At 42.7% G+C, this 15,582-nt stretch overlaps 1 protein-coding gene across 1 annotated transcript in view; it reads right to left on the bottom strand.

Annotated features, from left to right (window-relative positions):
• Positions 1 to 15,582, bottom strand: part of CCDC7 (coiled-coil domain containing 7) — a 172,071-nt gene that overhangs the window by 130,853 nt on the left and 25,636 nt on the right. Inside the window, exons 15-18 of the mRNA XM_088654182.1 lie at positions 15,437 to 15,518; positions 8,673 to 8,738; positions 5,927 to 6,211; positions 1,480 to 1,547 (exon numbers count right to left, since the gene is read on the bottom strand). Coding sequence (XP_088510308.1) covers positions 1,480 to 1,547; positions 5,927 to 6,211; positions 8,673 to 8,738; positions 15,437 to 15,518 — 501 coding nt within the window. The remainder of the gene's footprint in view (positions 1 to 1,479; positions 1,548 to 5,926; positions 6,212 to 8,672; positions 8,739 to 15,436; positions 15,519 to 15,582) is intronic.

Raw genomic sequence — 15,582 nt, 5'->3', positions numbered from 1 at the left:
CATGCCACGCCGCATTGAGGCAGTAATTGCTGCAAAAGGGGCCCAAACCAAGTACTGAGTACATATGCATGCTTCTACTTTTCTGAGGTCCAATATTGTTCTACAGTGGTACCTCGGTTTAAGTACACAATTGGTTCTGGAAGTCTGTGCTTAACCTGACGCGTACTTAACCTGAAGCGAACTTTCCCATTGAAAGTAATGGAAAGTGGATTAATCCGTTCCAGACAGGTCCACGGAGTACTCAACCTGAAGCGTACTTAACCCAAAGTATGAGTGTAATTGGTTCTGGAAGTCCGTACTTAACCTGAAGCGTACTTAACCTGAAGTGAATTTCCCATTGAAAGTAATGGAAAGTGGATTAATCCGTTCCAGACGAGTCCGCGGAGTACTTAAACTGAAAGTATTCAAACCGAAGCGTACTTAAACCGAGGTATGACTGTATTTGCAATCCTTGTTTTATTGATTTCATTTAATATTCTAATTTTCTGAGACTGTGAATTTGGTGTTTTCTTCAGCTGTATGCCATAATCATCAAATTTTCAACAAATAAAGGCTTGACATATCTCGCTTTGCATGTCATGAGTATCTCCTATACTGGTTTCACCTTTTAAGTTGAATTACTGAAATATATGAACTTTTCGACGATATTATAATTTTTCGAGTTTCACCTGTATATGCTAGTGAAAATAAGCCTCAAATTTGTGTTTGAGAAATGCACACTAAATTGCTGGTGAATTTTCATGAGCATCTTTAATTAATTAATTAATTTACAAAATTAAAAATTCTGAAGTGGAAATGTTGAACTAACTAAACTTAAGATTGGAAAAGTGAGAAACCAAGAGAAACTAAATAAAAAAATTCCTTCAGTAGCACCTTAAAGACCAACTGAAGGAATTTTTTTATTTTACTTCGACTCAGACCAACACGGCTACCTACCTGTAACCAAGAGAAACTGAAACTGACAGATTCATCTGTCCCCAATGCCATCAAGAATATCTAAAATTTCAGTAGCAGCTAAAAAGTGTAATTGTGCACTGAAACAGCAAAGCAAAACAAAATAGTATGTATGCACCACAAAGTCCCATCTCTTGATGTATTACATTTTCTTAGCATGGGACAAAAAGCACGTTAGAAAGCAGCAAGCTATACATTTTTAAAAATATGACGGGGGGGGAGTGCATTTTTATTTTACAGTGGCTTGTAGTAAAAGTCACTATTTATATCTGTTTTTGTAATGCTACTCTGGAAAGGCAGAAATCAAAGCTTCCCAATCATGCAATCCCACTACTTTTTTGTAACAGCCATATGTTAAGCATAATCATGAATGTGTGTTAACAAATGGCCCTATGTAAAGATTGTTGTATCCTTTTTGTGAACTGCTTTGAGGTTTGTCTGTTTTTACAGTCAAGCAGTATATAAAGTTCCAGCACTGCACTGCATTATCTTACCAATAAGCTATAAACTTTCAAGTATGCCTACCCTTTTGTTGCTTGACGTCGTTTTCTTATTTCTGCAGAATCTTTGGCTTTCACAGTTTTGGAATCAGCCTATGAAGACAAAGTTATATAAAACTATACAGAACTGTAGAACAAATGGAATGGAAATAATAGCCCTATTCAGCATCTAATACATGACTGAGGAGTGTGCCAAGTAGCCAGACCCCTATACTATGCCCGCCAAGTAGCTCCTGGCACCCACATACACAGCACAAACACCTACAGGGAGGAAGCCTTCACACTGTACTCATGGGTGTTTCCAGCAAACATACTGCTTTTTATCGTAAGTATCATGCCTGAAATCTCACTTATTTACAATCATGAAGAAACATTCATACAACAGGAAGATTTAGGTTGGTGTTGCATCGTATCTTTAGAAAATAATTTTGAATTCTGAAAAACAGCATACTGATAATTTGTTGAGCAAAATGAATGTAATATGTTTCCAGCTCAGTGCTACGAGGAGTACAGTGGAACCTTGGTTCTCTAACGCCTTGGTACTCGAACATTTTGGCTCCCAAGCACCGAAAAGCCAGAAGTGTTCCGGTTTTCGAACATTTTTTGGAAGCCATACGTCCGATACGGCTGTTGGCTATTGTTTCCAGGGTGCCTGCGCCAATCGGAAGCTATGTCTTGGTTTCCGAACATTTTGGTAGTTGAATGGACTTCCAGAATGAATTATGTTCGTGAACCAAGATCGCACTGTATATACTTCAATTCTCTCCCTACTCCCATTAAAATGCTGTTTTCATAACCTTCACTAAGCCAAATTTGTCACTACAGCAAAATATAAAAGAGTTAGAAATTACTGGTGCAAATGCTTTGTCATTACAATGTTCTTCTGTACTTGAATATTAAGGCTGCAGTCCTATATGGACTTCCTTGGGAGTAAATCCTATTTAATTCAACGGGGGTGGTGGGGTGGAGTCTGAGTAGACATGTATAGGGTTGCACTGTAAATAAATAAATCCCTGTTGTTGTTGTTGTTTAGTCGTTTAGTCGTGTCCGACTCTTCGTGACCCCATGGACCAGAGCACGCCAGGCACTCCTATCTTGCACTGCCTCCTGCAGTTTGGTCAAACTCATGTTCGTAGCTTCGAGAACACTGTCCAACCATCTCGTCCTCTGTTGTCCCCTTCGCCTAGTGCCCTCAATCTTTCCCAACATCAGGGTCTTTTCCAGAGAGTCTTCTTTTCTCATGAGGTGGCCAAAGTATTGGAGCCTCAGCTTCATGATCTGTCCTTCCAGTGAGCACTCAGGGCTGATTTCCTTCAGAATGGATAGGTTTGATCTTCTTGCAGTCCATGGGACTCTCAAGAGTCTCCTCCAGCACCATAATTCAAAAGCATCAATTCTTCGGCGATCAGCCTTCTTTATGGTCCAGCTCTCACTTCCAGCTCCCAGTTACTATTTCTTTTTTTAAAAAAATGTTGCTTGACTTGCACATGATGGGGGTCCGAGAGCTTTGGCTGGTATAAAATGAATGGTCACTTTTTCCCTTTTCTTTTTCTTTCTTGATGTGCACTGTTTGTGTATTTTAACTACAGTTGAGCTTTGGCTGCTGTGAAATGGGGGCTGCACTTTGAGAGAGGGGCCTGATGTTCACATGCCATATCCAATGTTGAGGTTTGCCTACTATGTAATGGTATGGAGTGAGGCATAACTGATTTGTGCCAGCTGGAAAATTTAGCGCATATTTATTTCAGTGCCTGGAGTGAAGCAGGCTACAAAATTTTGTCGAATCTGTTCCTGGGAAAGCTACATCTGTTGACCTCTGAGAAGAAAACATGGTAACTCTATTTGACCCCTGCAATTTGTAAGTGTATTATCTGAGCATCTTTCTCAACTACACACTATGAGCAGGATTGCCAACATTTCCTTTTTTTAAGGCTCTGCTCCTCTGAGTTTTGTGCAGTTGCCTGTTAGGCAGACAAAAAAATTTTAATGAAAGCTGCAGTCCTATGCATTTTTAAGTCCTCCCCTCTAACTATATGAGCAGAATCTGAAGCTGGAGACTGCTTTCCTCACTGCCATGCCACAAAGAGCTTCACCTGTTTAATTTCCATATGTCAGGCTGATGTTAAAGGTGAAGGTGAGTAAAAACAGAAGGGAATCCTAATGCTGCAATCAAATATATATTCTTCGAACCAAGTCCTTTTGCACTACTAATACAATCCAATGCATATTAAGCAGAAATATGTCTACTACATACAACAGGGCTTAATTGCATCTGCATCTGATGAGAGTCCTGCAGAGCTCTGCCTATTGTTATCCCTGGCTCAACCTATCAGTAGTGGCAGCACAGCTGACCTGACTTCCAAGCAGCTGAGTTGCTGCTGTTTAACAGGAGGGACAGTGGGAGAGTTCAGACCATGGGTGTACCCAGCGAGGGGCGGGAGGGGCAGCTGCCCCCCCCCAGAAGAAAAAATAAAAATTCCCGTATTTTACAGACCATAACCCGCACTTTTCCCCTTCGAAAACTGAAGGGGGAAAGTCGCTGCAGGTTATGGAAATTGGGCTGTTTCCGCCCCTTCCTTGGCTGCAGCCAGCGACAGGAACGTGGGGGGGGGAGAAGCAGCCCGAAATCGGGCTGTTTTCGCCCCCTCCGTGGCTCCCCTTCTTCCTTTTTTTCTCTCTCTCTCCCTTACACCTTCTTTTCTTCCTTCCTTCCTTCCTTCTTTTTTTCTTTCCTTCCTTCTCTCTCTCTCTCTCTCACCCATCCCTCCCTTCCTTCCTCCCTCCCTCCCTCCCTCCCTTCCTTCCATCTCTCTCTTCCCTCCCTCCTTCCTTCCCTCTCTCTTCCCCTCTCTTGCCCCCCCCCAATTTTGATCCTGGGTACGCCCCTGGTTCAGACAGCTAAGATATTTAATGTTACCTAAAAATGAATGTGTTAGTATTGAAGTTAACTGGGAAGGGAAGCCAGTGTTTTTCCATGGGGACTGAGATGGAGGATAGCTGTAAATTTTCATTACAAGAGTGTGGTAATCTTTCCTGCATTGTAGGGGACTAGATGATTTTCAAGGTCCCTTCCAACTCTACAATTCTATTATTCTATCTTTCTGCAGCTGGAGTCATGAGACTGACATTGGGTTACAAGATGTTTACATATGTTAATTGACTAAACTCCTCCATGTTAAATCTATATTCCCTTTGTTCTAAACAGCCTGAGGCAGATAGGCTGGAAAGCTCAAATATTGGATTTTTGCTAAATTAAGCCTACAGACTTTATACTGGGAGCAGAATATGCTTATATGTGTATGAAACAACATATTTTCTTTGTTTTTGTAATGTTTGAAGCCAAGTTCTGTTAGTAAAGCTTTTTTAACCATTTTCTGGACTGGAGAAATTTATTTCTAAACAAGAGCCAGTTTTACAGTAAGAAATTCTTCTGCTTGCATTTATTTTTTAAAATCTCCACAGAGAAGTTAGGAATGTCTGTGCTGTGCAAGCACATTGACAGGAGCACCACATAGGGTCCGCTCCTGTGTTTGCTAAGGACCACATGATACTGTACAACTCTCCTCAATCATTGAACTATTTGGAGGATATGTTGTTAGTTGACCCCCATGGCTCAGACATACTGCTCATAACCATCAGGAGTCATGAATTCTGTACTGTGTCCAATTTTATGAAATTCCCTTCCATCCAATTTTATGAAATTCCCTTCCAATTGAGGTCCTGTTGAACATCTGGCCATTATAGACTTTTTTTATTCAGTTTTTACAGTTTTTTACAGTTTTAACTCATTTTTAGTTTCACTGTATGGGGTCTCTTGAACTTTGAGATTAACTGTAATTAAACAGCACATAAATTGTTGAAACAAATAAAAATATAGAGTTCAAATAAACATTATCTAAATGTAAATACCTAAGGTAAATCCAAAGAAATTGCAGTGATGTTCTTCAAATCCTACGGTTATAACTTTGGAGAATAGCCTTTACCAAAGGTGTCATGGGCTTTGAAGAAACTCGATCTCGGGACACAAGGGAGAATTGTGCTAAGAGGAAGGCACACTTGGCAAATCCACACCATGATCAACTCCAGAATTGGCCTCCACAGTCACTTATGGACCCATTGTTAAAACCGTGTTTATGGACGACAATCTTACTCGGCTACGAGTGATCGCCAAAGAAGAAGAAGGATACCTACATTTGGCCACTTGGCCATTGATGGATCACTGGTCTAAACCAGAATGGTTGATTTTCTTTTCAATGAGTCAGTATGCTATCTCCTCCATTATTATTTCCTCTGCTTAACAAAAGGCTCAAGCTGCATGCTGAATATATATATTGCCAATGTTATGCCTAGCCATTCATATTCAAAAGATATAGCCATAATGTTACCAGAGGAAGGAGTATAAACTTGTAGTTGTAAATAATGCTTCATTCAAAATTTATATTTTAGTAACCAAAATAGGAAGCATTACTTACTCCTTCTGATTTCCCTGCTTTTGTTTTCCGTGATTCTTCCATCCTTTTTTCAGATTCTTTTTCCTGACCTTCCTGTTTCACATCTTTTGCTGGAAATGTTTCTCCTGCTTTTCCTGTGTCAGGTCCACTGACAGCCATTTTTTGTACATCTGTTCCTTTAGGTTTTGTTCCTTTTTTGCCTTTCTTCTGTACATCTTTTTCATCTTCAATTTCTATATGAGGGAATTGCCAATCTGGAATAGTTGGAGGTACTTCAGCAAGATGAATCTTAGCCATCTCTGCTTCCTATTTAAAAATAAATAAATACAACCTTTACAATTATTTAATGTGAAATGTACAGTTTGTGAGGAGGGGGGTCCTAGAGTCAGCAATATATGGAGAAACCCAGACAAGACTAAAAGAAAAATGAAACCATAATAATTTAAACAGTTTCAGCTCAGAAGCAACAATATTATCTGGATTATATTGCACTTGCCTAGAGATTAAGTTTCTAACACCAATTGGCCAAGTTGGCATAATAGCATAGAATGTTGACAAACATTCCAGCTGCTCAGGGAATCAAACTGTCAGCATAGTTACAGTTGCGTTTCTGTGGGGCTGTAATAAAGCTCACATGAATATTAAGAACAGCAGCAGCTGGGGAAGACAGCAGACTGAAGGTTGGGAAGAAGCTCATAGACAATAGAGCAATTTTGTTTTCTGTTCCTCCAGTGGCTAAGAATCAAACAAATTCAAATAAAAATAAAAATAGTTTAAACTAAACATTGGGAAGAACCTCTTGATAGTGCAGGCTGCTCAACAGTGACACAAACTGCGATAGATAGTTACAGTGGGTAGCCGTGTTGGTCTGACGTAGTCAAAACAAAATAAAAATTAAAAAAATTCCTTCCAGTAGTACCTTAGAGACCAAATAAGTTTGTCATTGGTATGAGCTTTCGTGTGCATGCACACGAAAGCTCATACCAATGACAAACTTAGTTGGTCTCTAAGGTGCTACTGGAAGGAATTTTTTTATTTTCTTGTGATAGTGGTGGATTCTTCTTCATTAGAAGCTTTGAAATGGAGGGTGAGTTGCTACCTATCGAAGATGCTGTAAAGGTAAAGGACCCCTGGGCACTTAAGTCCAGTCAAAGGAGACTATGGTATGCGGCTCTCATCTCACTCATTTGGCTTTTTGGACTGAGAGAGCTGGCATTTGTTCACAGACAGCTTTCCAGGTCATGTGGCTAGCATGACTAAATTGTTACTGGCGCACAGAGGTCCATGACGAGTGCCAGAGCACACAGAAACACTGTTTATCTTCCCACCGCAGCGGTACCTATTTATCTACTTGCATTGGTATGCTTTTGAACTGCTAGATTGGCAGGAGCTGGAACAGAGCAACGGGAGCTCACCCCGTCGTGCGGATTCAACCCACCAACTTTCCAATCAGCAAGCCCAAGGGGATCAGTGGTTTAGACCACAGTGCCATCCATGTCTTGAAGATGCTGTAGAAGTGCATTTTCTACACTATCATGAAGTTGGACTAGATCAGGCATCCCCAAACTGCGGCCCTCCAGATGGTTTGGCCTACAACTCCCATGATCCCTAGCTAACAGGACCAGTGGTCAGGGATGATGGGAATTATAGTCCAAAACATCTGGAGGGCCGAAGTTTGGGGATGCCTGGACTAGATTATCTTTGGTGGTCCTTCTAACTCAATGATTCAATGGCTCACCAAAAGGGAAGCTAAATAGCAAGAAGTCTGAATGACTGACAGAATGGTGCAGCATAAGGGTACAGAAAGAAGAATAGAGGATCAACGGGGAAAAAAGCTTGACTAAGCAGAGACATGAACGAAGAAGAGCACTTGGGGGGGGGTGTACAGTGCTTATGAACAAAGGGCCTAATGCTGTGACTGGGGAGGGACTGGAGACAGGAGTGTGAGAGAAGTTGCCTAACTTGAAGGCCAAAGTAAATAATGGAATGAAAACCAGAGAATTGGAAAGGTAGAAGCATTTTGAAGGAAAGAGTCAAGGAGAGAGAAGGCAAAATCTCACAAAATAGCTAGGGAGAAGTATGGCTAACCACTATTGACAGGAAGGAAGTGGACAAGAAGGACAGTTTGCAGGTCTTGTTATTGTGGGCATGAGAAACAATGGAATATGAAGTTGTAGGACTAAAGTCTAGACCAAATCAAGGAATTTCACTTATTCCTTCTACTGTGCTTTGTGATCTGAGAAATCTACAGCAGTGGAGTGCGCATGAAGGTTGAATACACATGGTGGTTTTTAAAACAACCCCTAGTTCTAGCAATTTATGAAACCTAAACTTGTAACTGTTTCTCCTTTTAATGTTTCTTAACAACATCAACGTGGGTGGCGCTGTGGTATAAACCACTGAGCCTTGGGCTTGCCAATCAGAAAGTAAGCGGTTCGAATCCCTGCGACGGGGTGAGCTCCTGTTCTTCGGTCCCAGCTCCTGCCAACCTAGCAGTTCAAAAGCACATCAAAGTTCAAGTAGATAAATAGGTACTGCTCCGGCAGGAAGGTAAACAGCATTTCCATGCGCTGCTCTGGTTTCGCCAGAAGCTGCTTAGTCATGCTGGCCATATGACCAGGAAAAACTGTCTGCGGACAAACATCAGCTCCCTCGGCCAGTAAAGCAAGATGAGCGCCACAACCCCGGAGTCGTTCGCGACTGGACTAAACTGTCAGGGGTCCTTTACCTTTACCTTTTAACAACATCAAAACAGTACAAGCAATACCTCTAAAGCTTTCTGTAGTTTCTCTTCAAGCATTTTCTTCTCTTGTTCAAGAGTCTGAATACTTGCCTACAATGTCAAAATATGTTTAGGCATTTGAATTCACAATTTGGGTTTCTTACCAAAATATTCATACAGCAACATTCTAGAATATTCTCTACCATTCCACAAATATACACTGCACCTATTACATAAAGATATACAAACATATTTGTTTTTCCAATTATGTCCCAGAGGATCTGTTCCAAAAGAAACTAATTACCAATGCATTAATTGAGTTGAAATGAGGCCTGATTACTTTAAGTAATAAGTGAGGGGGATATGTTTTTTGTGAAATAAAAGAATCCTTCTCTTCTAAAGCTATAATAAAGCACGAAATTTATTAGGTTAAAAGCAAGAGGTTAAAAGCAACAAAAAGGGCTTTTATGGGTATGTCCGTAGCAAAAGGAAAAACAAGGAAACAGTGGGGTCACTTAGGGGAGAAGATGGTGAAATGCGAACAGGGGACAGAGAAAGGGCAGAACTCCTCAATACCTTCTTTGCCTCAGTCTTCTCCAAAAAAGAAAACAATGCCCGACCTGAAGAATATGGAGCAGATGATTCAGCAGGGGAAACACAGCCCAGAATAAGTAAGGAGGTAGTACAAGAATACTTGGCTAGTTTAGATGTATTCAAGTCTCCAGGGCCAGATGAACTACATCCAAGACTATTAAAAGAACTGGCAGAGGTGATTTCAGAACCACTGGCAATAATCTTTGATAATTCCTGGAGAACAGGCGAAGTCCCAGCAGACTGGAGGAGGGCAAATGTTGTCCCTATTTTCAAAAAGGGGGAAAGAGAGGACCCAAACAATTACCGCCCAGTCAGCCTGACATCAATACCAGAAAAGATTCTAGAGCAGATCATTAAGCAAACAGTCTGTGAGCACCTAGAAAGAAACTCTGTGATCACTAAAAGTCAGCATGGGTTTCTGAAAAATAAGTCATGTCAGACTAATCTGATCTCATTTTTTGACAGAATTACAAGCCTGGTAGATGAAGGGAACGCTGTGGATGTAGCCTATCTTGATTTCAGCAAGGCCTTTGACAAGGTGCCCCATGATATTCTTGTAAAGAAGCTAGTAAAAAGCGGGCTAGACAATGCTACCATTCAGTGGATTTGTAACTGGCTTACTGACCAAACCCAAAGGGTGCTCATCAATGGCTCCTTCTCATCCTGGAGAGTAGTGACTAGTGGGGTGCCACAGGGTTCTGTCTTGGGCCCAGTCTTATTTAACATCTTTATCAATGACTTGGATTATGGGCCTGAGGGCATCCTGAGGAAGTTTGCAGATGACACCAAATTGGGAGGGGTGGCTAATACCCCAGAGGACAGGATCACACTTCAAAATGACCTTAACAGATTAGACAACTGGGCCAAAGCAAACAAGATGAATTTTAACAAGGAGAAATGTAAAGTACTACGCTTGAAAGGCACAAATACAGGATGGGAGACATCCATGTGAAAAGGATCTAGGAGTCTTGGTAGACCACAAACTTGACATGAGTCAGCAGTGTGATGCAGCAGCTAAGAAAGCCAATGCAGTTCTGGGCTGCATCAATAGGAGTATAGCATCTAGATCAATGGAAGTAATAGTACCACTGTATTCTGCTCTGGTCAGACCTCACCTGGAGTACTGTGTCCAGTTCTGGGCACCACAGCTCGAGAAGGATACTGACAAGCTGGAACGTGTCCAGAAGAGGGCAACCAAAATGGTCAAAGGCCTGGAAATGATGCCTTATGAGGAACGGCTTAGGGAGCTGGGTATGTTTAGCCTGGAGAAGAGAAGGTTAAGGGGTGATATGATAGCCATGTTCAAATATATAAAAGGATGTCATATAGAGGAGGGAGAAAGGTTGTTTTCTGCTGCTCCAGAGAAGCGGGCACGGAGCAATGGATTCAAACTACAAGAAAGAAGATTCCACCTAAACATTAGGAAGAACTTCCTGAGAGTAAGAGCTGTTCGGCAGTGGAATTTGCTACCAAGGAGTGTGGTGGAGTCTCCTTCTTTGGAGGTCTTTAAGCAGAGGCTTGACAGGCATATGTCAAGAATGCTTTGGTGGTGTTTCCTGCTCGGCAGGGGGTTGGACTGGATGGTCCTTGTGGTCTCTTCCAACTCTATGATTCTATGATTCTATGATAATTCTAAATCAAACAATGTTACTGATAATGGTGTCACAGCTGTGTGATATTGGATATTGTATAGTAAAGATCAAGTAACAGCTTAATGATTGCCAAATCGAAATATGTCCAGAAAATATATTATTCCTTGTAGATAGAGATGAAAGAGGAAGTAGGAAGTTCAGCACTCTTCTCTCACTTCCTCTTTCAGCTCTATGTGGTTTTCAAGGCTCAGAACAGGACCGGAGCAGCAAAACAGAAAGAGGACTGACCAGAAAGGATAGGAGGAAAGGGTTGGGTGGTTAGGTAGGAAGGAAGGAAAGGGGATACTGGTATGGAAGGAAAATAGAGTGACCAAAGGAGAAGAAGTCAAATTCCACAGGAGATATGAAAAGGCGAGCCTGGACTGCCCGGGCCAGGAGAGGGAGACGGTAAACACAAACATATGGATCCTCTTGAAATTGTGCAAGTCCCTGCCCTGTCACTACCATCCAATCTGTCTCCATTGTCTAAGCCATAGTAATCATGATCTAGTAGTTTCAAGCACAGCTATGTTGCAAAACATGGAACTAAGAGCTATGTTGCAAAACATGGAACTAAGACATATACAGTAGTACCTCCAGTTGCAGACGGGATCCGTTCTAGAGGTCTGGCCGGATCCCAAGGTTTTCGCAACCAGAGGACCCGCTTCTGTGCATACGTGCACAGCGGTAGAACGCTTCTGCGCATGCACAAGTGGCAAAACCCAGTCCAATACTAGGTCCAAAACTGGGTTTGGCAAAACTGGGTTTGCCACTTTCGTAATGTGAAATTTACGTAACCAGAGGGTTACATAATGTGAGGTACTACTGTATATATATCCATAGACCTAAGCTGGATCTAGATACATCAAGGAAGCGTTTCAGTTAAACACATTGCAAACTTCATACAAGAAATCCAGTTGGGAAAGATGGGACTCCAAAGTGCCATCTGGTGTCACAGTGTTATATAAAACACTTTTCCTTTACCAGTCTAGCTGAGACCCCAGTGAAGGTTGGCACACTCAAACTACTGGGGCACAACTCTCCCAAGGAGAATGGCAAGCAGCCAAGCAAGCAAGCATTCATTCATTCATTCATTTAAAACCATTTCAAAGCCACATACTCTTTCATGCCCCACAGACATTTTATACTTCTGAGCATTTTTGTCATTCTTCTTTTTCTCTGACCAATCAGGTCTCTGCATCACTCAGTCAATCCTACTTGAAATGTATTGTTATGATTCTGGGGGAGTGGGGGGGAGTAGGCTATATGCCAGACCCTCCTAATCCCTGGATCAAGCAAGTGTTAAATCTAATCAAGGCTTCAAATTCTTGGAACAGCCACACTAACCTCCTGGTGAGCTGATAGCCTGGGTAAGGGGTTATTAAAAACAAGGGAAGGAACTCTGTGAGACCATATATCATAAATACACCACAGTCTCCACTGTGCCTCATTACTAAAGGAAACACAAACACTAAGTAAGCATCTTGAACCCCTGGAATCTTGCACTCCTCAGAGACTGGGGTGGTGTGCAACAGTATAGTATAGCCAAGAGGCCCCTTCTACCTGTCTCGGGAGAAAAACCAAAAACCATGTGAAATTTGAGCACTAGAGCTGCAAGCTTTTCAGTCCTAGTTGTGAAGGTTCCATCTCTCTCCTGTTATTATTAGGCAACTCAAGCTTCTGTTTAGGATGAGGAAGGGTTGCCTTAAAGTGCAGTCCCAGAATGCTCAGAGCTGTTTCCTTGAAAGCCACACAGCATTAACTAGGCCCTAGGACTATGTTTGTCTTCACTGATCAGGTGCTTGCTTATTTTTATTTTTATTTGGTAATCCCCCGCCCCACGCAACTGAACTGGTTATTTGTGTGAGTGAGCACCAGGGGACACATATCTTTTTGTACAATAGCTGTTTTTTTCTGTATTTTAGTTACATCAATTTGTTTTTTTGGATGGGGAGGTTTCATATTTTCCAATCTTACTAAAGTTAATGGACTAAATAGGACAATTAATTATAATGAGAGGGAAGGGTGGGAGTGCTGGAACATGCAATTATTTTTTGATCTGGCGAGTCCATCAACTTGATGGTGGGAATGGTGCTTAGGTGTGAATCACCTGAGTCTGCCTTAATCTTATGAAAATTTATATTAGTATATTACTACTCCCTTAAGTAAATAATAATAAGAGTAGAACTCTGGGGAAAGAGAAGCACAAACTGTTGGGGCAACTGAGAAGGACGATAGCTGCTGAATCCTGTTTTAGTCCTCTCATAAACTGTAGGGATAGTTCTGCAAGAAAATAAAAGCAAATTTGGATACATCTTCCTTGCCTGAAGTGTAACATCAGCTCCTGGACATTTATTTTTATTTGTTTGGTAAAACCTGGCCTGGAACTGCTTTAGGCTCTGACTGGATTCCCTAATGTTAGTGATTACTGTACTTTCTCTGGATATAAATTCATCAGATAAGTCGATACTGCCATCTATCACCCACAGGCAGGGATTGCAGAGTTGAGGAAGTAGATTGCTTCATATTATATAAAGCTGTCGATCTCCTGCCACCCATCCAGGGGTTTCTCTTTCTCCTTGATCACATTTAGCCTCACTTCTTGTTCTATTATGTATTTTCCTCTCCCCCTGCCCACCCCCCATTTGTTCCTTGCTGCCCTGGGTAAGTTGTGTGTGAGTTGGAATGTCTTTAGAATTTGTCAGCCTTTGATTTTACTTTTCCTCCTCATACATCTTTCCTCTCTTCCCCTACCACTTCATTCCCCTCCCTTACAGTTTGGGTGAATGTGCCTTTGATTATCAGATCCGTTTATATTTTTCTGAGTAGCTTTTACTTTTTCTGAGAGTGGATCATGCATGAGTGAGTTGTCTTGTGTTGCTGTTTTTTTAGTGAGTTGTCTTGTTTATACCCTTCCCCTCTGCTTCTCTGAACTGTGGTAGTCATGATTTCGTTTCCTCCTTCAGCAAGTTTGTGAACCTTGAGTACCAGTAGCTTCTTTGCTTGGTACCTCCACTTTTTAAACCCTCCCATGTGATCCTTTATTCCCTGTGTATTTTCTCTTGTACCTTGGAGTACTATAATATTATCATTACATTAGCCCCATAAGCCTTTCACACTGTTTGCTGCCTTCTCTTGGTTTGTCTGCTTCCCATCACATTACTGCTTCCCTGCCAGTTCTGGAGCAGAACTAAGGTGCTTCTTTTGGGCTGAATTAGAGCCAGGGGCATCGAGAAGCCACCCTCCAGCCCTGCCGGCAGCACCACCTTCGCCCACCTCCACCATGCTGCACCGCAGCTGGAGTCTCCTCCCTGCCAGAGGAGCCGCCCTCCAGCCCCACTGGCAGCGCCACCCTCACCCGCCATGCCATGCCACGGATGGAGCCTCCCTCTGACTGGAGGGCTGCTGCTCTGGCAGGGAGGAGGCTCCAGCCCAGCTGGCAGCGCCGCCTTTACCCGCCTCCACCATGCCACACCACGGCTGAAGTCTCCTCCCCGCTGGAGCAGCCGCCCTCCAGCCCCGTCAGCAGTGCCGCCCTCACCTGCCATGCCACGCCGCATGGTGCCCGGAGCCGCCATCCAGCTGCTGCCCGCCCAGAGGGAAACACGGGGGTGGGGGTTGCCAGAGGGATCCGTGCACCACGGCGCCAGATCAGCTTAAGACGGCCCTGATTAGAGCCTGGAACAATTCTCATGGAATTCAGTGGGGCTTACTTCAGAGGAAAGTACAATTTTTCTAGCATAAACTGACATTAGAACTTGTGACAGCAGTGACCCTTCAGAAGCAAGGTAAGACACTTAGATACTAAGTAATAAAACTGAAATATTTTGAGTGTCAACTGCTTCTTTGAAAAAGAGGATAGGGAGAGAACCAGCATTGGGGAGCACATAACTTTTGTCCTAGTAGAGAAGCAAATGTAACAGCAGGAACCCCTTTTAAATAACTTTTCCGTTTATTTAGGAGCTAGCTGTTTGTAAAACTGCAGTGCTTAGATGTCTGCAGCATCTTTCCAAAGGAGGCAGGTGTGCCAAGCTGGGCCCAACATTGGGGGAGTTGTCGTGCGAGCATGATGTCACACATGTAACACTGACGCAAACACACACCCGTCGGGCCATGCCTGTGGTCTGTGCAGGTGCCTGCTAGGCCATTCTGGCAATCACAGCAGAGGACGTGGAGGGCGAAAAATCGCCCTCCAAGCCTCCTGCCCCTGCCCGGTGCTCTGGCAATCGCCTGGGGTGGTGGGGGTGGCAGCCCCCTCAATATTGGGGGGCTCACCCCCTGCCTCAAAATATTTAGGGGGGTGAAGTCCCTTGCACCCCCCCATACCAGGTACCCCTGACAGGAGGAGGATATGTAGAAAACTAGAACATGTTGGCTACGCCCTTGTGACCTCCTAGCAGCCCCCCCCCCCGGTTTTGTAAGCAGCAGCCACTGCTGCATAAATCTACAGTCAAAAGAAAACCACTATCAAATCATAGTCCACAGATATGTTCTGTGATATGTTGGTGGTTTTATCAACCCTTTTTGGGTTAAAGTTTTTTGTTTTTTGTTTAGACATTTGCAGGGAACTAGAATACATAGTACCTGAGCTTTAGCTAGTTCTTCTTTCACTTTTTGGTTTTCAGCGTCTTTGTGCTTTAAAGGAATGGGAGTTGGTCTTCCTGGTCTGTAATTAAGAACATATAGGGCAAACTGTGAAGTCAATAAGGCACTCAAAATACATTTTATTG

This window comes from Zootoca vivipara, chromosome 11, assembly GCF_965207765.1.
Source record: "Zootoca vivipara chromosome 11, rZooViv2.hap1.1, whole genome shotgun sequence".
Taxonomy (NCBI): domain Eukaryota; kingdom Metazoa; phylum Chordata; class Lepidosauria; order Squamata; family Lacertidae; genus Zootoca; species Zootoca vivipara.
Note: the sequence above shows the minus strand (reverse complement) of the source record. Positions and strands in the feature narration are given on the sequence as shown.